Source organism: Gadus macrocephalus, chromosome 4 (assembly GCF_031168955.1).
Source record: "Gadus macrocephalus chromosome 4, ASM3116895v1".
Classification (NCBI taxonomy): Eukaryota; Metazoa; Chordata; class Actinopteri; order Gadiformes; family Gadidae; genus Gadus; species Gadus macrocephalus.
In genome coordinates this window covers 16,893,893-16,915,018 of record NC_082385.1, presented here as the reverse complement: position 1 = coordinate 16,915,018, position 21,126 = coordinate 16,893,893, and the positions used below count along the sequence as shown (strand labels likewise).

Here is a 21,126-nt window from a genome sequence, read left to right as displayed (position 1 = left end):
ATGAAAGTCCTGAGAAGACGGCAAGAGTGAGGGTGAGGACAGAGGAGCGGGACTTCCTAAAGTCCTTTCTTCTTGAACTGCCGAAAGTACCATCGCACTACTGTAGGTCCTCCTCTTCCAAGATGTACCTGGAGCCTTTATTCAAGTCAATCAATCATCTCCACTCACAATATAAGCAGACATGTGCAGCCAACGGCATCCAGGCTCTGTCAAGACAAGTGTTCAGTAACACCTTTAAAGAATTAAATCTGTCATTGTTCCATCCAAAAAAAGATCAGTGTGACACTTGCTGTGCCTTCAAAGCCGGGAACATCGAGGCTGCTGTGTGGGAGGAACACTGTGTTAAGAAGGATGAGGCACGAGCAGAAAAGGATAGGGACAAGCAACTTGCAAATAACACCACCTTGGTTGCATGCATGGATCTGCAGGGCCTTCTCCTCTGCCCAAAGCTTCAAGCGTCTGCCCTCTACTTCAAAATGAAGCTTGGTGTCCATAATTTTACCATCTACAATATGGCATCACATGAAGCGACAAATTACCTTTGGCATGAGGGTGAGGGGGGGGTCTCTGCCAATGAGTTTGCCTCCTGCATTGTGGACTATCTTGAAACACACCTCACTTACACTGAATTCATTCTTTGGAGTGATGGGTGTGGTTATCAAAACCGAAACCTGGTCCTGAGCAATGCCCTCTTAAAGTTTGCCACTGAAAGAAAAAAGCAAGTGACGCAGAAGTACCTTCAAAGAGGCCACACACAGATGGAATGTGACTCTGTGCACAGTGTGATCGAAAGAAAGTTAAGGAACCGAGATGTACACGTTCCAGCTGAGTATGCTGCAGTCATTCGGGGAGCTCGTTCAAGTCCAAAACCATACGAGCTGAAGTATGTTGATTACAGCTTTTTCCAAGACTTCAGCAAAGTGAAAATCTGCAAGTCAATTCGACCTGGTAGCAAAGCAGGCGATCCTACGGTGCATGACCTCCGAGCAGTCAGGTCTGTACAGACTACTTTTTCATACATGAAATATTAGCCACATCATATTAAAATATTTTGTTTCCTAAATCTAAACTTGCTTTTGGTTCCCTCCTATTCTCTGTTCCCCGACATCCCTCTTTCCTTTAATCTCTCTATTAGATACAATGTGGACGGCAGTATGGAGTTCAAATTACTCCACTCCGACAACTGGCAACCCTTCACATCCCCATCCCTGAGGAAGGCGTGTGTCAGCGTGGCCCCACTCTATACATCCCCCCAGAAAATTAAAGCACTGAAGTTCAAGCACCTTCAAGAACTGAAACATGTCTTACCGAAGGACTTTCATCCATTTTATGATGCACTTGACCATGAGTGATGGTCAGCTCAAATAGCACAAACAATGACATACACACCACTATTAAACATTATTTATTTATTTATTGATAAAAGCCAGTGTGGTTTTTCTGACTACCTATATACATGTCTTATTGATTAATGTATTAATGAAATGTTATATTTATTGAGTATTGACAAGTAATTGTTTATGTGCATGTTTGAAAATGACTTGGTTTTATCTGTTGAACTCTTGGAATTCCTATCTGCCAATCTGACAGGAAAGACATGATTAAAATCTTGCATTTAGGCAAGTTGCTATTTTATAATTCCACCTGTAGTAGCAGTAGTGAGTCTAATTAGCCGTAACTGCTTAAACAGGAACGGGCTAGTTGGAGTTTAGTGAAATGGCAGCTTCATTTTTTTCTTTTCTGCAATACAGTGCCAAATAAATATTATTTTGATGATAGCCTGGTGAGACAATAGCTTTCCTTTACAGTAGGCCTAACTTTATCGCAAGAAAAAGTTTTCCCCTTGTCGCCTGAGACGTAGGTCAAGGAGTGGAGGAGTGACACAATTACGGTAGGTCTAACGTTACAACCTCTGTATAGCTTGTTAGTGTACTGATTCATTATCGCTTCATAGTTAGCAGGATACATAAATATGAAGGGACAATGAATCAGTAGACTGATTTTCATACTGACAAGATTTATAGGCTATGCTCAGTTTATTAAATAGCCTTAGGTTGGACGTAGGCTATTTAATAAACTTAGCGTAGCCTATTCATCTGTCAGTATGAAACGCGACTTGCCCATTCATGATCGGAAGAACGCGTATCGACCACCGTTACGGTAAAATATGCACGTATGTCCATTTAAACTCGATTTTGGTAAAATGTGAACTATACCATCACACTGGCAATATTACGACTACATTTAAAGACGACGTACCAAGTATGACAACGCTACGTTCAACTGCTTTGAAATTGTCCCTCACCTTCTGAAATCAATCAGGAACAACCTGTTCAAACATGCCCTACAGGTAAGCGCAGTAAACAAAGCAATCACAATTGCAAGGACTCACACTGAACATACAAGATATCACAATTATGTGTTCGAAAACCGCGTACTTGCTTACTACTCCTACTCCTTTTTTCATTTCCTGAAAAGTAACCGTTTTGGATATACGCGAGTTTCATCGGACAGCGACGATATGTATTTTTATTATTTTTTTATTTATAAGAATGAAAGAAATTGTGTAATGAAAGAATAAAACAATGATTGATGCATTTTTGTTTGAATAACATCTTGCTCCCGCGGCCAGTGCCAGCGCCGGCATTGCAAGGGGAGGGATATTATGTAAATTCGCAGGAGGCGGGATAAGTGCGGCCGCTGTCACTCAGGTTTGTTTTGGTTTGACGCAGACAGCATGGAGGCAGAACAGACCGCAGAAGTCAACGCGATCGTCTTCAATGTTGCTGCAACGATGCAGCATATATTCAGAAGAGCAGCCAGTACTTACGTGTATGAAAGCAGCTATTATTATATATATATATATACATACACGTTTATTTTTTTTACGGCAGAGATCCGGGGCTGATCCCAAAAGATCCGGGGCTATAGCCCCGAATGCCCAGGTCTAACAACGCGCCTGGATACCATTGAATAGGTGGTCAGTGTCACATTACAATGTGCTGTTAGTAATTGAAGAAAAGTTTTTGAGAAGATGAAAAAATTTACCAGCAAAGACAGTGTGGCTGAACACCCGTGCAGCCAAACTGGCACGCATCTTGGAAAATGCTGGCAGCAGAATGTGCTTATCAGTAAGCTTCGGGGCCATCCGAATAGTGTGGAGCTTGTCCAGCTCATAGAATTGGCTGATGTGCTTCCAAAGAACCGTTTTTCCTTGTGTCTAAGGATGTAAATACATACATATGTGAATCATTGTGATATCTTGTATGTTCAGTGTGAGTCCTTGCAATTGTGATTGCTTTGTTTACTGCGCTTACCTGTAGGGCATGTTTGAACAGGTTGTTCCTGATTGATTTCAGAAGGTGAGGGACATCAAAAATCACAGGAACCCTCTGAACCCCCACCAGGATACAGTGGGACTCCTCACCTCCCAGAGGGTCCAGGCTAGCCCCAAGGTTCCGCACAGCCTTCACATTAGGGCTTCCCTGGTCACATATTACAGCCTGCACCTTTCAAATTGGTTAATCCATTGTTGTCAATACAAGGTTGGAGTTAATGTTCATTTGTTCATTGTTAATGCTGCTATTTAAAAAATAAATAATAATAAAACTCTTCGCACTACATACTGTCAGCCCTATATGATGTAGGTGGCGAATGGCATCCTTAATGACGGTAGCAATATCATCTGCTGGCATTGAAGATGGGGAAAAGAAGTAACCAACCGTCTGTTGAAAGACATGCTTTAGGTAAATGTGTTTGAATATACACAGCAATATCATAACAAATGTTTTTCTAAGGTATGGCTTGCCTGCTTCCATTTCCCCATAATGCCCCTAGCCATGACGACCATCGCTTGTTTTGCTGCAGCCCCAGATGCAGATACACCATAAATGGCATCGTTCTTGCGATCATAATCAAATTGTTTTTTGATTGACATCTCCACAGGGGTCATGGTGGCGGCGATGACTCCCATTTGGGAGATGATTTCCTGTAGGAAGCCAGGCTGTCAGGAAATAAAAGGTTAATAATCAGATTTTGTTCAATCTTAAAATTGTGAAACTGGTCGAAGTTGAGTAGTCTTATTTAATAAATTCGTATTTACAGAGAAATATCCCACACGTGCGCTAACGTAACGCCGAAGTGTCCTTCCAGAAGGAAGCGAGAATATGGCCTTCATTTGACGGTAGGCCTTTGGGCTACCGTCTCCCTCTGTCCTTTTTCCCTGCCTCTGACAGTTGTGCCCTAATGAAGTTCCGGCAGCCCTCAGGACACCTCTGGAGCATCTCCTCCATAATTTCATGGGGACTACGAAAGATCAAGGTGGTGTTAAAATGCAATATGCATTCCCTTAAATCAAGTGTTGATAATTCTAAAGGCATATTTTGTTTTTGTCTTTCATTGACATTACTTGGATTTTTTTGGCATGGCAGCTGGCTTCCTTTTCCTGCGTCTTAGCCTTTGCAGCCTTGCAAGGCGTGCCTGTAGTTGTTTTATTCTCTGAAATAACAAAAAAGGCATCCTTTATGTGTGTCTGCTACATAATATAATAGTCAGAATTTTGAAATTGAAGAAGCTCAGAACATCACCTGGTCCTTCTTTTGGAGACTGTTGTGCAGAATTGTCACCTGAGCCTCAGCCTGTTCTTTGTTGCCTCCATTTGACTCTACTGTCCCTTCTGCGCTCTCCTCTGTCCTTTCCTCCATTTCAACTGTTGTCTCTAGAGTCTCCTCTGTCCTTTCCGGTATAATTTCTGCTGTCTCCTCTGTGCTTTTCTCTGTCCCTCCCTCTGTGTCTATATACCTGTCTTCTTCCTCAGATTGACTCTGCTTAGCTTTTGAGGATTGAATCAGTCAATATCAAAGGATCAGTTAAAGTTAATTCATTCAATGTAATGTATGTAAATGTTATTTCAGGGGACTGTCTTAATTATTTGTATGTTGGTCTTGGTCTCAGTTATGTTACCTTCTTTTTTTTTCTCCGCCTTTTAAGAGGTGGGGAGGCAAGTGGTGGCGGGTTGTCGCAATCCACCAGTGTGGGGATGGCATCTCTGGTGAGTGCCACCTTTCCATTGTGCTATTCGAAGCACACACAGCACAATGTATCAGTAAATCTATTATATTTAATTTAAATTCTCATTTCTTTCAATATGCACAACTCACTTTTTTAAGGAAGCATTCCTCAAAATGCAGTTCACAGACAACATAGCCCCCCTGCATTAACTCCTCGTGTGACATGGAGTGTCTGAGGTCACTTCGCCTCATGTTTATGAGCCATTTCTTTCTCCTGAAATAGAAACCTGGATTAGAATCATAATTGTAAGACTGCATCAACTTAGTTTACATCAGTAAACAATTTCCTAGAGAGCAGTGTTCTGTTGTACTCCTCCTCATGCCTCTTCCTTTCTTGATCTCTCCAGTTGGACCTTGATGCTGTAACGGACAAGTCTTCTTCCTCTTTTATTATATTGTTGTTCCTCTGTCCTTTTTTCCCTGCCTCTGTTCAGTATGTTCAGTGTTGTTAAATCATTTCTCTTTTTTTTTAATTATTTACTATGTTACTGTTCTTATTGTGTTCTTGTTAGTGTGATGTTTGAATAAACTTGCCTGTTGCAATGTTGGTATGTTTGTATAATTACTGTTATACAACTGTTACTGTTTCAACGTGACCTAGACCATACTTCTCATTTAACAAACATGTGTAGCTTATAATGTGTTGCAGGGCAGAGCAATTATATTCAATGGCTTAAAACAAACCCATCTGTAAAGATCACTGAATGCAGAAATCAATGACAAGTGGTGTAGATGGTTTTCCCTCTGTGCAAGGTCATCAGCCCAAGGCCTACAAAAAAAATAACTACAGTAATAGCAGATTTTGAAGTTGTTAAATCGTTAACAAATGATTTGTATGGGATTTGTAAGAGTCTCGACACTTTAGAGAATGTCTAGCGCGCAACTTGAATAAGCCATGTGCGATTTTACCCGGGCTCCAGCGCAACTTTCCCTACCAGGTGCAGCCTCAGGTAGCCTAGGACCATTCATACAGGAGCAAGCAAGAACGTTACCTTTTTCTTTCCTTGGGAAACGAAAAGAAGGACAATCCTTTTCCACTGTTGGAGCAGTTTATCATTGCACATTTTCTAGGCATTTTTCTTTTTTAACTCTTTATTTTCGAAAAATGGACAATGACAGATGAAATGATATTGAGCGGGACATTGACTGTATCATTTAAGGTGGTCATACCGTACCATGTATATAACACATTGAACATTGAACACGAGAAATGGAAGAAATTCCATCTATACCCATGTACTTTCACCATACATAACCATATAAAAAATAAAAGGGCCTGCAGGAAAATATAAATACAGTACGCAAAAATTAACTTCGACGGAAAGTCCTCCTTAAGATAATGTTTCCGATGCGCTTCAGCTTCAGATGCCGTCAAGAGGGGTCTCTGGTCGTAATCAGTCGCAAGTCCGTCCCTGACCAATCAGTATTCATTAGCAGAATGCTAGCGTATACGGCCAACAACGGCCCAAACTGTAAGAAATCGAAAGGACATAAGTGCTCATTCATTTGACTTTTGAACTATAATCCATATTGAACTTGCGGAATCTACAATAAAATTTGCGATATTTCAACGACAAGCAGGTGAAAGAGACATATTTAGCCGTCTAGCCCCATTGACTCCCATTCATTCTGGACTCGCCCGCGATCACCCCCAGTGGATGTCTACTGGAACTACAACCAAGATCGGTACAATGGGGCGTATAGGGAGTGCCCAGGCTCTTCGTAGACGGGCTCTGGTAGCATTCGATGCTCCGTCTATCATATAAGATGTCGATGGAAATATCCACCAGCACGCCGGAAATTGCAAAAAAAAAGAAAAAATCGTTTTGCACTGCGCAAGCGCGAGTTGCACATTATGCAACAGCGCCAACTCGGGTCAGACTTTTCGGTGGGTCGCAGAATTCGGTGTAACAACGGGACTCACTGCACGAAGATGTGACACGTTCGGCTCAGCTGCACTTGGAGGTTATGGTAGGTGACTATTCAAAACAGCGATACAATTATAAATGCATGAGACTTGCATTTCTTTACCGATCTATTAGTTTCATTAAGTTTAGATTTTTTCATCAAATAAATAACAGAACGTTACACCAATATGAAGCATTTGTCGTTTTATCCACACTGACGGTGGCAAACGCTAGCTAGGTGTCATTTTTGCAAGACAGGCAAATGTTGTAAACGTTGTGTAGCCTATAGTCTGTCTTTTTAAAAGATTTTACAGATTTGTAGATGTGTTGCGAGTGTTAACGATTTTAAGATGTGGACTTTTGACAGTCATCTGTAGTCCAAAACAGAGTTGAGTTGTAATAAAATAATTAGCACAAATTGAATTGATGCAGATCGTTTCGCTTTAACTAGAGTTGCACCTATCAGCTGTTGATCTCCGCAGCAGCCAAGAAGTGTGATATCATTCAAAAGACAAAATCGATCTTTAAATATTCTGCCTGTTTAGTTCCTACAATCTGTTTATAACTAAGAGATCATAACACTTAGTTCAGTTAAAAGGGGGGAAAAGATATGAAAAATGTAATAAAACGGATGAAAGTTAATGAATTACTGTTATGTAATATCCTAATCTCAGATTCTAAATGTTCAGTGTCCCCCAGTCAATAGGGTGCTGGGGCTCGGACAGTTCATAAAACATATAATGACAGAGAGAAACCAATGTCAAGTACAGTATGAGGTAGAAATATATCTCATCATTAATTATATGCCAATAATAGTTAAAGTTGATGCTCTGAAGGGACAACAATTGCTGCACACCCCTAATAAATATTAAGTTTTTCTATTTTTCAGCCTTTTTCGTGTAGACGTGTGTGCGGTACATGAAAAAGGGCCATATTTTGCATGATTGATATGCTCTCAATGCTGCTGTCTGTTCCATTTTAGCAACCTTTGTCAGTCTCTCAGCCCTGGGCCATGGAAAGAGACGACTGGTTTGGACATTGAGGTAAATATATTGTTGTTTTTATTATAATGTGAAACTAGAAGTACAATTACTAACTCATTTCTGACATGATAGGGCTTTTCACGGCAAAAGTACGGCATCGACAGTGGCATCTTTATGTTGATGGTAGGTGTGACTACTGGTCGGATTTATTTACTCTTTGTGCTTAAAAAATCTTAACATAAAATTATTGTTTTATTTACAGTATGCCCTTTACAAAGTGATGGATGCACCCTCTGACTTCACTGTTGTAAGTTCCCTTGCTTATTCAAAGCTATCTAAAAAGTTATTTTATATTAAGGCTGATATTTTTTCTATTTTATTAGACTGATATGCCGGCATTGAGAAAATGTTGGTGTATCATGCTAATCGAAAACCTTGGAAGGTAAGGCCAAATTATGTTCACCTTTGTTTGACTAAGAAATGGTTACAAGATTGTCTCTATTGTATTTGTAGTGTATTAATTTTATTCTTAATATTTGAGCCATGGCAAACTCTTTGCCCACTGGACCGACGCATCTAAGGCTCTTCTTCGGGGTGAGGTGCCACCAGTTTTCAAACTGAAGAAGAGAAGGCAAGATGATATACATGAGGTAAGTTTTTATTTATATTTTTTTGATGCTGTTAATGTTAAATTGTATTTGTTTGTTCTTTTTTTGTTCATTTACTCTTACAACGATCTTTAATTTCCCTGATTCTTCCACCATTCAGTCATGACAATAATCTTTTGTAAAGAATGTGCCATCCTTCTAGGTGTGATGGTCTTTCATTATTTTAAGTATTTAAAGAGGACAAAATGATTCTGGTGTTCAACTCACAGTTTCAGGTCCTCCTCTCTGTAGACAGACTTACCCCCTCCAGTTATGTGTCCCACCACAGTGGTGTTGTTGTCTAATTTGATGTGTTATTATCTGGATGGGACAGTCCTGGGTGTAGAACCTTACAGTTCCAAGTCTTAGTTTAAGTAACTAACTGGTTGCAAAAATAATATAATTGAATATAAAATGATTCCAACTTGGTGGGATTTAATTTTCCATTAAACAGGGGCCAATTGACAACATCGTGGCTGGAGTTGCCTGGTTGCGTCAGAATGCAGGTTTGCTCAGGGCGGGGGAAGGTGGTCGAGCCCTCGTTTCAGAATATGGACGCAACAGAACACCAGGAGCTCCTGGAAAGGATACGTTTTTGAAATGATGAAGAAGAAAAGTATCCCCTGCTCTTCACCTTTGATTTTCAGGAAGACCTGGAGGTCTTCCTTAACATGGCAGCTGAGGAGGATCTTCGAGTCAACGCCATGTTCCTGGGTCGCTGGGTGGAAACTCATTGACATTGCTGTGTGTGTGTGTGTGTGTGTGTGTGTGTGTGTGTGTGTGTGTGTGTGTGTGTGTGTGTGTGTGTGTGTGTGTGTGTGTGTGTGTGTGTGTGTGTGTGTGTGTGTGTGTGCGTGCGCGCGTGTTGAGGTCCTGAGTTCGGTTAACTGAGTGTTCTGAATAAAGTGTTAAAACGTTTACAATGTATTGATTTTTTTATGACTTTACTTATTCACTTTGGTTACACAGACTTGAGTTTGTCGTATTTAAAAATGGCCAAATAAGGTGGTCCAGCAGCACAAGGTAAGACAATATTATAGACAATTAGAGCCAGATATCAAATGAATGATGGTTCAGAGTAAGAATTTAGGAATGCAAAAGTGCTAATAACATATGATAAATTATGTTGGAGTGCCGTCGAACCTTATGATATTAAGACAACAGAATGTAACATAACTAGACCTAATATAAATATGTCAGAAAAGGTGAAGCTATAAAGGAATTGTTCTAACTATTCCTGTCCTATTTAAAATAATTATTAGCCTCAATCTCTGATGCCCTTCAGCTTTACAATACGAGTATCAGTTTGTGTCCTATCAAATATTAAATTGAGATGATTGCAGTATAACACAGAGGGAATTCTGAATAAGGTGTGTGTATTTACAGAAAGAGAAGTCTTCTGTCCAAAACCGGAAGCGTTTATCCAATTTTATAACGTAATTCATTACGTTCATTCATGTAAACACATTACTTAACTCCCGTTCATTTATGTAAACACATTACGTACCGCCCGATCTTTATTTTATTTCCCGATTTTAATTTTTTATTTTCCGATTTCCGGTGTGCTGGTGGATGTATCTGTCTGCAGCGGAAGTGCGTGTGGGTGGATGTCTGCAGCCAGACTCTCTTGATTTTTGGGGGGGGGACTTTTTTTTTTTTTTTTTTTTATGTGAAAAAATAGGCTACCTGAAATAAATAGCCTATTTTCATTTATTGGTTTCTAACCCCTCTACCGTCTCAGCTACTTTTTACTGTCTATTGCCGCTTTTCCACCGCACATGTAGCTCGACTCGACTCGACTCGACTCGACTCGACACGACTCGACACGACTCGACACGGTAGCAGCACGGGTCGTTTTCCACCGCAAATAGTACCTCCTGGACGTGGGCGGGGTCGGCTGCGCGACGCAAACACCTACGCAACCCACACATGGACAGAACCCACATAACAACAATGGAGGACATCGATAACATTACAATTATTAGCTGGCATGTTGAAGAAGTTGAAGAAGTGGAATATGTTGGCTGCGGCGCTGCTATGGCTGTTACCAGGATGGTTGCCATGTCGCTCTCGTGACTTCGTCACATTCTCTGGCCAATCAGTGGCCGGCCGTCTGCCGACGTCACCTTTTAGCATCGGCTCAGCTCGCTTGGAACCAAGAGCGAGGCGGTACTAAAAAAAGCAGCCACTTCAGGTACCAGATACCATGTTTTTGCGGTGGAAACGCAAAAAATGCGAGCTGAGTCGAGTCGAGTCGTGTCGAGCTGGTACCATGCAGTGGAAAAGCGGCATATGCGCAGTGGAACAGTGATAATACAGCGCGGTTTGGTCCTGCACACGGCCTGACTCCCGCAGACCCGGCGCCAGACACAGATTTGCGGGGGGGCCTTGCATTGCTCTGGGGGGGGCACATTTTTTTAGGCCAGAAATATAAAGTCATAGGTCGATTTAATCGGGGGATTCTCCCCCGTGATATATATATATATATATATAGATGTAAAGGAGCTGTGAACAGGCCTATATGCAATTATAACGTGAGAAGGAAAGAGCAGCAATCTTACCATGTCTGACTCACGTGAACAAAGTGCAGGGCTGTAGCGCAAGCTAAATATATCTGAGCGCGGTTTAAATAATAGCCTACTAAATAGAATTTAAAAACGTACAGAATCATTCACCTCCTAGTATAGGCTAAACATTCTCTGGAGACTTTTTTATTATTGTAACCAGCAGGACACGAAACTCAACTCATACCCAACGTGAGTCCGTATCCTGTCCAATTACGTTGTATCCCGTGCAATGACAAATAAAGGCTTCTTCTTCTTCTAAGTTGTGTGTATCTAGGGCTATTAAACTATAGCCTAATAATTACTGCATATTTTAATTTTCTACATCTCCCAGCTCTCTTACCCTCAATATAACACATTAGGTAGCCTATCTTCCACATGGAATTTGGAAAACGGAAATGCAACTATCTGTAGCACTTGTGTTGGACCAGTTAAAGCCACACTTCTAATATTTCTAGATTCCTGCGTTGTGTAATAAGGTACAATCTGCACCAGAGATATGGCAAACTGTACGCAACTTTATTTTGTTCAGTTTCCCTTTTTAAAGTGAAAATGCGATGTGATCAATATTGCAGGAATATTTCACTGGGCTCATCCAACAGCAGATGAAGCACTCATTCCGAATAGACAAAAAACAGGCAAACAATAGGCTAGCCTTTGATTTAAAAAAATATCAAAAAAGTTATAAATTCATTAATTGAGCCTATGACAAAAAATATTTGCGCAGAGTTACGCAGAACAGGCTCCTCAACAAGACATTTTCATTTTCATTTTTGTTTGTATAACACACCAAGCAGAAACAACCCACTCAACAACACCTTGCCCGATGCTGTGTATTTAGTGAACATAGAAGGCCCAGATCCCCCGGCTCGGACGCCTGTAATGGCCTCGGCTGTGTAGGGTTAGCTGGCCCTTGGTGCCTAGTGCTAACGTCTGTAGCCCGGTTAGCTTCGGCTTGAGCAGAGTGGTCAACCTCAGGTGACCGTGACTCCTCAGAACACTCCTGGCTTTCACCATGAATTTCACTGATTATGACCCTCCGTGATCCTTGATTAAAAAAACGCTGTATATCCATATTTCTTTCAAACTAGTACAAATCTGAAATATTGCGATTTTTTCTTTTTTTTTTGGTTGGCGGGAGACTGACAGGCTCGTCCGTCCAGGGCGGGCCCAACTGACTCCGAGGGCGGGCTAGGCCCCCTAAGGCCCGCCCATGACGCCGGGCCTGCGAGTCCCGTTACATCAGCTATCGTCATGATCTCTATAGTAACGCTGATAAACATAACCCAAGTTCGCGGGTTGACAGTTCAATAACCAACACAACACAATCAAACATGGCCGATAGCAAGAAAAATACATCAAATTTTGTTCAGTTCCAGCTAACCTGTTCAGTTCCAGCTGCTCTGAGCGTAGTCTCCATGAAAAGACCGTTGCATTTCAAATACAAAATATATAATATATATACCCAAACATATCACCAAGTCGCAGAAAATGCCCACTGACGGGTCTTCTTGTTGGCAAAATCCCTGATAAGGTCCTTAAAGTCCAATGCTCTTGCCAATTGGCTTTCAATCGAGAGAAGAGCAAGACTGTTCATTCTGTCCTGGGACATGGTGGACCTCAGGTCGTTTTTGACTAGCTTCATTTTGCTGAAAGCCCGTTCTCCGCCAGCAACACTTACGGGTAGGTTGCAGAAAATCCTCAATGCTATACAGATTTCCCCAAAAATGCTCTGTAGTTGGGAGATTATAAATGCCATTAAGGAGCTGAAGAGGTGACATCACATGTGTGTCTATCCCATCTCCTTTATCTACAACAGCAGGCCCCTCTGTAGGAGCATGGAGGATATAATTAACTAATTAGCCTCTCATCTTAATTATTGCCACTAAACACTAAAACACCTTGTTGCTACAATCATTCAAGTCAAAATAGCTTATTTCTGCTTTCATGTTGAACTAAGCTCACCTTGTCTCAAGTCTGCATCAGAGGAGAATGAGGGGGTTGTTGCTGCTGGTCCACTTTCTGTGACAGTTTCTGTAATTTGTTTCACAAATTAAAAGTGTTACTAGCAGGCAGCTAGGATGATATAGCCATTGTGTCATGTCATGACTTATGGGGCTAACTATAGCCTATATGCCACAGGTTATTATTTATCATGTAGTAGCCTAATAACGGCTTAGTATTAATTTAAAGGCCCACTATGCAACTTTTTTAGCCAAAATTACATTAAGTATGCAGGTTGAGAGTTATGCTGATGGTTCTGCATCCATTTCTGGGTCGATTGGTGGGTGTGTCATTTACCCATGTCGCCTCTCCAGTGAAAAAGCGCGTATGCAACTTGCTCTGTTCGGAGTGGACCGACACAATCCGGATGTGACGCAGCGGAAGTATCCTCGAAAATGTAGTCAGATTGTAGTTTTGAAAATGCTTTACGGCACAGACACACACCCAAACATGGCACCGGCTAGATATAAACAGCCAGTTGCGAGGCAATTGTTGCATTCATCATGGATCAATCGACTGATAAGGGACCCAAGATGCGACCGTCGGTGGAACAAAAGAAGAATGGACCAGAAAAGAGATCAGACACGAGTGAAAGGGGAACTATGCAACTTTTTTGGCTTGATTTACCTCATTGCGATGGTTCTATTATACATTTTTGTTCGATTGTTCGTTGTTTCGACTCACCCTTGCGCATCTTGGCGGAGAAAAGGAATATGTTTCTGCCGGCGACCCGCCGCCCACTCTCGCGGGAGTCTCGGGTCTCCCGAAGTAACGAATTGCTTTACGGCACAGACCCCCAAACACGGAACCGGCTCGATATAAACACAAGTAACTAAGGGATTGTTATATTCATCATAGATCAGCCGACTAAAAAGAGACAGAGAAACCCAATGTCGGAGGAACAGAAGAAGAGAAAAGGGAGACTGACCGGCACAGAGGCCAGACACGAGTAAACGTTGGGCAAGCTGTTCAGGAATAGCTTGAACTGAAAGAAAAAGAAGACTGCAAATCAGTCGCAGACTCGGCCGTGTTGCTTTTGAAATTGAAAGTACCCTTGGGTGGCCTTTGTCTTCGTGGTATTCTTGATGTTGATAGCCTCTGTACAAATGTGTTTGCTCAACCATTTTGTTGTGAGCCCTGTAAAAATAGTTTTCTCGACCGTTTTGTTGTGAGCCCTGTATGTTTCTAGCTTGCTTGGTTGCAACCATATAAACACCTTTGTTTCCATGGGTGTTTTGCTGTTTGTCTGTTTCGTCCCCCAGATACAGACTGAATACCCGAATCCAGGTTCTTGTTTATTTAGATTATTATGTTGGCCAAACCTCTTACACTGATTGTTCTGTTCAACCTAAGATAAAACAATTATAATCTAGGATATAAATTCTCCCCGTCAACTATAAAAAAGGATGGATTTATGTTTATTGCAATACAAATACACCCTTTTAAAAATGTATAACCTTGCCTACACTTTATGAACATCTTGTTTAAATGTGGTCGATAGTGTTTGAGTGTGGTCGCTAGTGTTTACATGTGGTCGATAGTGTTTAAATGTGGTCGATAGTGTGTAGGTGTGGGCGAGAGTGTTTAAATGTGGTCGATGGTGTTTGGATGTGGTCGATAGTGTTTAAATGTGGTCGATAGGGTTTACATGTTTAAATGTGGTCGATGGTGTTTGGTTGTGGTCGATGGTGTTTAATTGTGGTCGATAGGGTTTACATGTTTAAATGTGGTCGATAGTGTTTATATATGGTCGATAGGGTTTACATGTGGTCCATAGGGTTTACATGTGGTCCATAGTGTTTAAATGTGGTCCATAGTGTTTAAATGTGGTCCATAGTGTTTAAATGTGGGCGATAGTGTTTAAATGTGGGCGATAGTGTTTAAATGTGGTCGATAGGGTTTACGTGTGGTCCATAGTGTTTAAATGTGGGTGATAGTGTTTAAATGTGGGCGATAGTGTTTACATGTGGTCGATAGGGTTTACATGTGGTCCATAGTGTTTAAATATGGTCGATAGTGTTTAAATGTGGTCGATAGTGTTTACATGTGGTCGATATTGTTTAAATGTGATCGACAGTGTTTAAATATGGTCGATAGTGTTTAAATATGTTCTTTTCCCTCACTCTCCACCTCATCCCTAACTCTCCACCTCAAGCTGGTGTGTAGTGAGCGTTCTGGCACCGATTGGCTGCCGTGCATCACCCAAGTGGGTGCTACATATTGGTGGTGGTTAGTGAGGTCCCCCCTTCACTTTAGGCGTCTTTGAGTGTTATTAATTATTATTATTATTCATGTTTAACCTCTGTTTTCCTTTTATTCCTAGTCTGTTTTACATAGTTTTGAATGATGACTATATGCTCTGTAAGGTGGTGTTCACACAGGCAGTTTTTTTTTCAGGTGCGGGTGGATGTTTTACATTATATTCCTATGATACAGGGTGTTTTTGTAAAAACATCCTGGGTGCTTTTAAAAACACCGCTGCCAGCGGGTTTTTTTCACTGCTCTGGGTGGTTTTCAAGTTGGGATAAATTCAACTCGCCAAGAAAAAGCACCCGACGTCAGGCAGTTTTTTGACAGCTGACCAATGAACGAGAACCTACGTCACTAGGAAAAACGTTGGAAATTCAAGAATGGCGACCCAAACCAAGACGTCTTTCCCGACGGAGCAACTGGTTGTTCTTGTTAGTGAACATGTTGAGTTATATGACATGACCAACAAGTTATACCACAACATATATCACAAGGAGAGTATCTGGAGGACGATCGGTGGGATTTTGGGACATTATCAAACCGTAGCTCCTGAATACAACTATGAAACGCCCCGTACTGCTGCCGTCCCCGGTTTATGTCATGCACCCACAAACGGGAGGGTTCATCGTTATCCTCGTCGTTGTCATCTAACGCCAAAACAAGGGCTAATTTTCTCATCCTCGACATTGTAACTGACACACTAAATTCCCGTAAGACCACTCTCTCCCACCAGTCTTGGCTGCGGACTCGCATCCAACTTCCTCTTGTTTGCGGCGGCGCTTAGGGTAAATATAAAGATCTGACGAGAAATTGACGTTGCTGCGCTGTCCTCCTCCTTCTTAATTGAAGGAGCAGGCAGAGAAAAGCTCTCTCCTGCTGTGCTTTCATTAAAATCAAATTTAAAATCCCCGATAGTGATAAGACATCCATTATGTCGCCGCCGGTCCAGAGACGTGTCAGGTGTGCGCGAGAGACATAACGGACACTTTTGTTACTGCCATGTATACAGTTAATTCGGAACACATTTTAGGAACAGATCTATGCCGCATAGAAATCTATGCGGCATAGATCTGCCATGTAAACGCGGCTACTGTAGCGTAGTCAAACCACTTTGATACGGTAACCGATTGGCAACGTTGGCTCTAGAACATTCTGCTCTAGAATGAACTTGACAAAACCACCCTGTCAGTTTTTTAGTTGGTAAAAAACCGCCCGGGTCAGGTGTTTTTTAATATAAAAAAACTGCCTGTGTGAACACGCCCTAAGGTGACCTTGGGTGTCTTGAAAGGCGCCTCTAAATTAAATGTATTATTATTATTATTATTATCTACTTCGGACATGGCTCCACGCATTCGCCGGCTTCTTAGAAAACAAATGCACATGGCTCGCGTAGAAGTGCATGGGGAAGGGTCGTCAACGAGTTGTTACGACAGTGTTGTGAAATATCTACTACAAAGCTGTAGGGGGCGCTGTGTAGAGAAATGTGCATGCCAAAACCAAGAAAACAGCGAAGAAATGCCCGAAGTTGCATAGTGGGCCTTTAATATTAGCTTGCTTCAAATCAGTAGCCTGCTATTTCAATATTAGCCTACCGTTCACTTTATTTATCCATTAACATACTAACCAAGGGATTTTAAAAACGATACTTTAAGAATGGGGTTTCACCTTGTGGTTAAACGTTTGTGCTCACCTTTCTTTGTAAAGAACCTGACTTCCTTGTTTTAGTTTTTTCTCCCTCTCTTTCTTTTCCTTTCTCTTCTGAGAGCCAGACTTTAACTTCTGTAGTTGTGACATGTTGCCGCATCTCCATCCAGATAAAAGTCTCACCGTTAGCAAGGTGCAATTTGCGGTGAAATCGCAGAATTCTGTTCCCCGAACAAAGCCTTCTAGGCAGCGCACAGGGTTAGGCAAGGCATTCAGTAGTGATGGTTAAGGTAATGTTAAGTGGGCGGTGAGAGCCTTCCGAAGTCTACGTTGGGGGCATAATGCCCAATCGAGCTGTGATATCAGTTGTGTGGCCTGAACTATTTTGGGCTTTTTGGAAGGGGTGTTTAGAGCTGTTCACTTTTTTGGAATACAATATGTAGCCTAATAAACTAATACGGTAAGCTTGCATTTAGATCAATATTCATCATGACGAAAATTTGAACAAAAAACAAACAATACTTAAAACAAAAATCTCAACTTCCCATGGGCCCCTCTCTGCCTTGGGCCCCCCGAGGACTGCCTCACTTTCCCCCGCAGTCCGGCGGCCCTGGGTCTAATTAGGCCTTTGCGTGCGATCTGTTTTCGTGGAGTCTGCGTTGCCCGTGGTTCCCGGGCCATTCATTCTTTCGTTCACGGGCAATGCGGGAGACGCGGGAGTTGTCGCGGTGCCCAAGGTCACGGTGCCCGGGCCGCAGGGTGCCGCGGCCGGGGCACGACGGGAGACGTGGCGGTCGGGAGTCGCGGGAGTGCCCGCACCGCGGTCACAATGAATGAATGAATGAATCTCTCTCTCTCTCTCTCTCTCTCTCTCTCTCTCTCTCTCTCTCTCTCTCTCTCTCTCTCTCTCTCTCTCTCTCTCTTCCCCCTGTCGTTCTGGAAGTTTAATTGCATGTCATGAATATTTTTTATTTTTTGCACCAAAACCGACTCAGAGGGCATTCATTGCTATAGTGACCAACGCAAAATCAATGAAAAACGATGCATTGACAACTTTAAGCAATATAACAAGAGTGTGAGCGGGATTGTTAGTTTATTTTAATTTTTTTATTGGGGGGGGGGGGGGGGGGGGTGCGCCAGAGGATCAGGGTAAGGTCAGAGGGGCGTTTGCTCAAAGAAGGTTGAGAACCACTGGCCTAGACCATGTTTTCTCAACGGGGGCTGTGCCGCCCCCTGGGCGGCACAGCCCCCGTTAAATACCCCCCGTTAAATAGCCTATTTTCATTTATTGGCGTTAGTTGTAGCGTCATATAGATATATATATTAATAAATGCAGTTTCAAAGTTGTGATAACCGTGGTCCAATCGATAGAGACGCTTGCTCTGTAGGCAAAAGGTTGTCGGATCTAATCCATTTATTGTCAGATGGTCACGCTTTTATGTTCGCAATGCTTTTTAGTCCGCAAGCCTGACCTCCTGTGTTACAAGTTCCAAATTTAGTGCCTTTTTAGTCAGCCAGCCAGATCATCTAGGCGTCTTGTTACACGCTTTATAAGTTAATTATATTTAAATTATTACAGCCATGGAGCCTTTATTTTCGTGGAGTTATCGTTACATCCTCTCTTGTTCAATCGATATAAATACACAGTGGAAAGGAGTGAGAGGGAGCCATAGAGAGATATGATGAACTGGGGAGCCAGTAGCCTAACTGATAGGCTTAAGAGGCCCATCAGCCCATCATTCTTTCGAAACTTCGTAAAAAATGACTCTCTTTACTCTCCCTCTTTACATGAACGCGTGTGCACTGCTCTAACAACGTTCAGAGGCTTGTAACAGTCTACTGAGGCCCCGTCCACACAAAGCCGATTTCATGGCGAAACCGCAAAGGTCTTGTACGGTTCGGCCTTCCGTCCACACGAAGCCGGCGAATCCGCTGACCGAAACCGTAAACTTCTGAAACCACCCTCGGAGGTGGTTTCAAATCTACCCGGTTTCGTTTTGGATTCGTGTGGACGCCTGAAACCGACCGTAACCGTAAACCATGACGTCATCGCCACACCCCTCGACCCTCTAGCCAATGACTGTTGAGCCCGCGGAGTCTCACCCTTTATGCGCATGCTCGCCTCCTCTTCTTATTTATTTTTCTTCTGGATTTCCGTAGCAGAAGCAGCGCCTCTTATGGGCCTGGAATGTGTACTACAGCGTTTCTACAGATCTACCCGGTTTCGCTTGACTCCGTCTTTACGGAGATCGGTTTCGCCTGTTTCGGCTTCGTGTGGACGGGGCCTAAGTCTGACACGGTGCTTAAATGGGCTCTGTATGAGGGGGAGACGCAGGAATGTTGTTGGATTAAACTATTTGTGCATGGAAGCAAAAATATATCCCCCCATCAAGGCCAACAGCAGAGTAGCTGACGAAAAGAATAGACTAATATGAATGCTTCAAATATTAAAACCCGATTGATTAGGCCTATAGGCCGACATATGCTATATCAGTCCTAATCCTGAACGCACCGTGCGTACATTTTTCACGGCATTTTCCCCCAGACAGACAGACAGACAGACAGACAGACAGACACTTTATTTACCTCAAACTAACTTTCATAATCCAGCAGGTTACACAATACAAATAACTCTTTCACAAATACAGACAGCCTATACAGTAGGCTTATACAGCGCCCACCTCAGCAAAAGGTAAAATGTAAAAAGAAGATATAAGCTACATTTAAAATACAGATGCTGTAGCCTACATAAAAATACAGATGCCACATGAAATATGAAAATAGGATACAATATATAAATATGCAAAACTAGGATATAACTAGGCTATAATGAGAATACTTGGTTACAGCTGTGCAATGACTATCCTCCTAAATTAAATTAATTAGATGGAAAGATTTTTGTCTATGGAATGATCCTGTCACTTTAATGCCACACACACGTGTGTGTCAGTAAAGTGATGAGGTAGGAGAATCCGTGTATGGTTCGTTCTTTGAATATTCAGATTTAAAACAAAATCAGAACAAACAATTAACAGGATTGTTTTTTGGTTTTTCTGATTTGGTTTTGAAACTGAAAAAGGGCCAAAGGAATAAACAAATAAACGGCATTTGATTTTGTGTTTGTGTGTTTTGTGTGTTGGTTTTTAAAACCCGAAACAGAAAAACAAATAGGGCCTACATACATTTATAGTTATAGGCTACACCAGAAGGCAGAACGCAGCGAAGAAAAAAGAGCCAACCACCTAAACCAGCAATAGACTGTCTAATTATATCAAGCCTTATTTATGGCCGCACTTGAACCTTATGGTGATTTTATTCGTGAACTATTTGACACAGGAAAGACACACGACGCGATCAGTACCGCTCTAAAGCAATCTGGTGCCCCGAAGTGCTCCGTTATGAAGGTGAGGAGGTTCTGTGTGGAGCACAACCTTCGAAGAAGAAATCTAGTTTCCGATTTAGTTTCAGATCGTCCACTCGCAGACTAAGTCGCCGGTTCCCATGGGAAACAATAAAGCTGGCCATTGTAGAATGCGAGAGACTCGATGGAACGTTTGAAACGTCTTTATATGTATTATTATTATACATTTTTTAAACAACCTCTTGCCTACAGAGCAAGCGTCTCTATCGATTGGGCCACGGCCACGGTGACCACACTGTTGGAACTGGATTTACTGATATACATCTATATGACGCTCTAACAAATGAGAGGAGAACTCCTCAAAGCAGATCTGTGCTAAACTGATTGATGCCGTTTTCTGGCGGGAATGGCTTGCCATAGCCATACTATGGCAAGCCATCCCCGCAAGAAAACGGCATCATTTAGACGCGTATCACCTTCATTACGGCGTAAAAAACGCCGTAAAATGTAGAAAAACGCTGTATTTCATGCCGTCTTGCGCAAAAAAACGCCGCTTTTTACGCCGCAGTTAAGCCTTTCAAGAGTGCGCGTAAAAAGCGCCGTTTTGAGCATCAAACTGCGTGTAAAATACGCCGCGTTTGTGCACATCTCAACGGCGTAAAATACGGCGTCTCTCTAGTATGCTAATAATCTCTGC

General features: G+C 42.1%; 2 protein-coding genes and 3 long non-coding RNA genes across 5 annotated transcripts; 3 read left to right on the top strand and 2 right to left on the bottom strand.

Moving 5' to 3' along the window:
* Positions 1-361: 361 nt before the first annotated feature.
* LOC132456248 (uncharacterized) lies at positions 362-1,726 on the top strand. Its single transcript, XM_060050574.1, has 2 exons — positions 362-994; positions 1,136-1,726. Exons 1-2 carry the CDS (start codon positions 417-419, stop codon positions 1,350-1,352), a joined length of 795 nt encoding a protein of 264 aa, XP_059906557.1. The 5' UTR covers positions 362-416; the 3' UTR covers positions 1,353-1,726.
* Positions 1,727-2,971: 1,245 nt separating this feature from the next.
* Positions 2,972-3,818, bottom strand: LOC132456244 (uncharacterized). The gene is made up of 3 exons (XM_060050573.1): positions 3,627-3,818; positions 3,318-3,509; positions 2,972-3,220 (listed from the first exon to the last, which is right to left on the bottom strand). The coding sequence occupies exons 1-3, from the start codon at positions 3,816-3,818 to the stop codon at positions 2,993-2,995; spliced, it is 612 nt and encodes a 203-aa protein (XP_059906556.1). The 3' UTR covers positions 2,972-2,992.
* Positions 3,819-3,936: 118 nt separating this feature from the next.
* LOC132456247 (uncharacterized) lies at positions 3,937-5,053 on the top strand. The gene is made up of 3 exons (XR_009525403.1): positions 3,937-4,020; positions 4,236-4,320; positions 4,990-5,053. It is a non-coding gene; the product is annotated as an uncharacterized LOC132456247 (long non-coding RNA).
* Positions 4,199-5,103, bottom strand: LOC132456246 (uncharacterized). The gene is made up of 3 exons (XR_009525402.1): positions 4,587-5,103; positions 4,409-4,497; positions 4,199-4,305 (listed from the first exon to the last, which is right to left on the bottom strand). It is a non-coding gene; the product is annotated as an uncharacterized LOC132456246 (long non-coding RNA).
* Positions 5,104-8,342: 3,239 nt separating this feature from the next.
* LOC132455520 (uncharacterized) lies at positions 8,343-9,466 on the top strand. Its single transcript, XR_009525259.1, has 3 exons — positions 8,343-8,401; positions 8,501-8,609; positions 9,061-9,466. It is a non-coding gene; the product is annotated as an uncharacterized LOC132455520 (long non-coding RNA).
* The last annotated feature ends 11,660 nt before the right edge of the window (positions 9,467-21,126 follow it).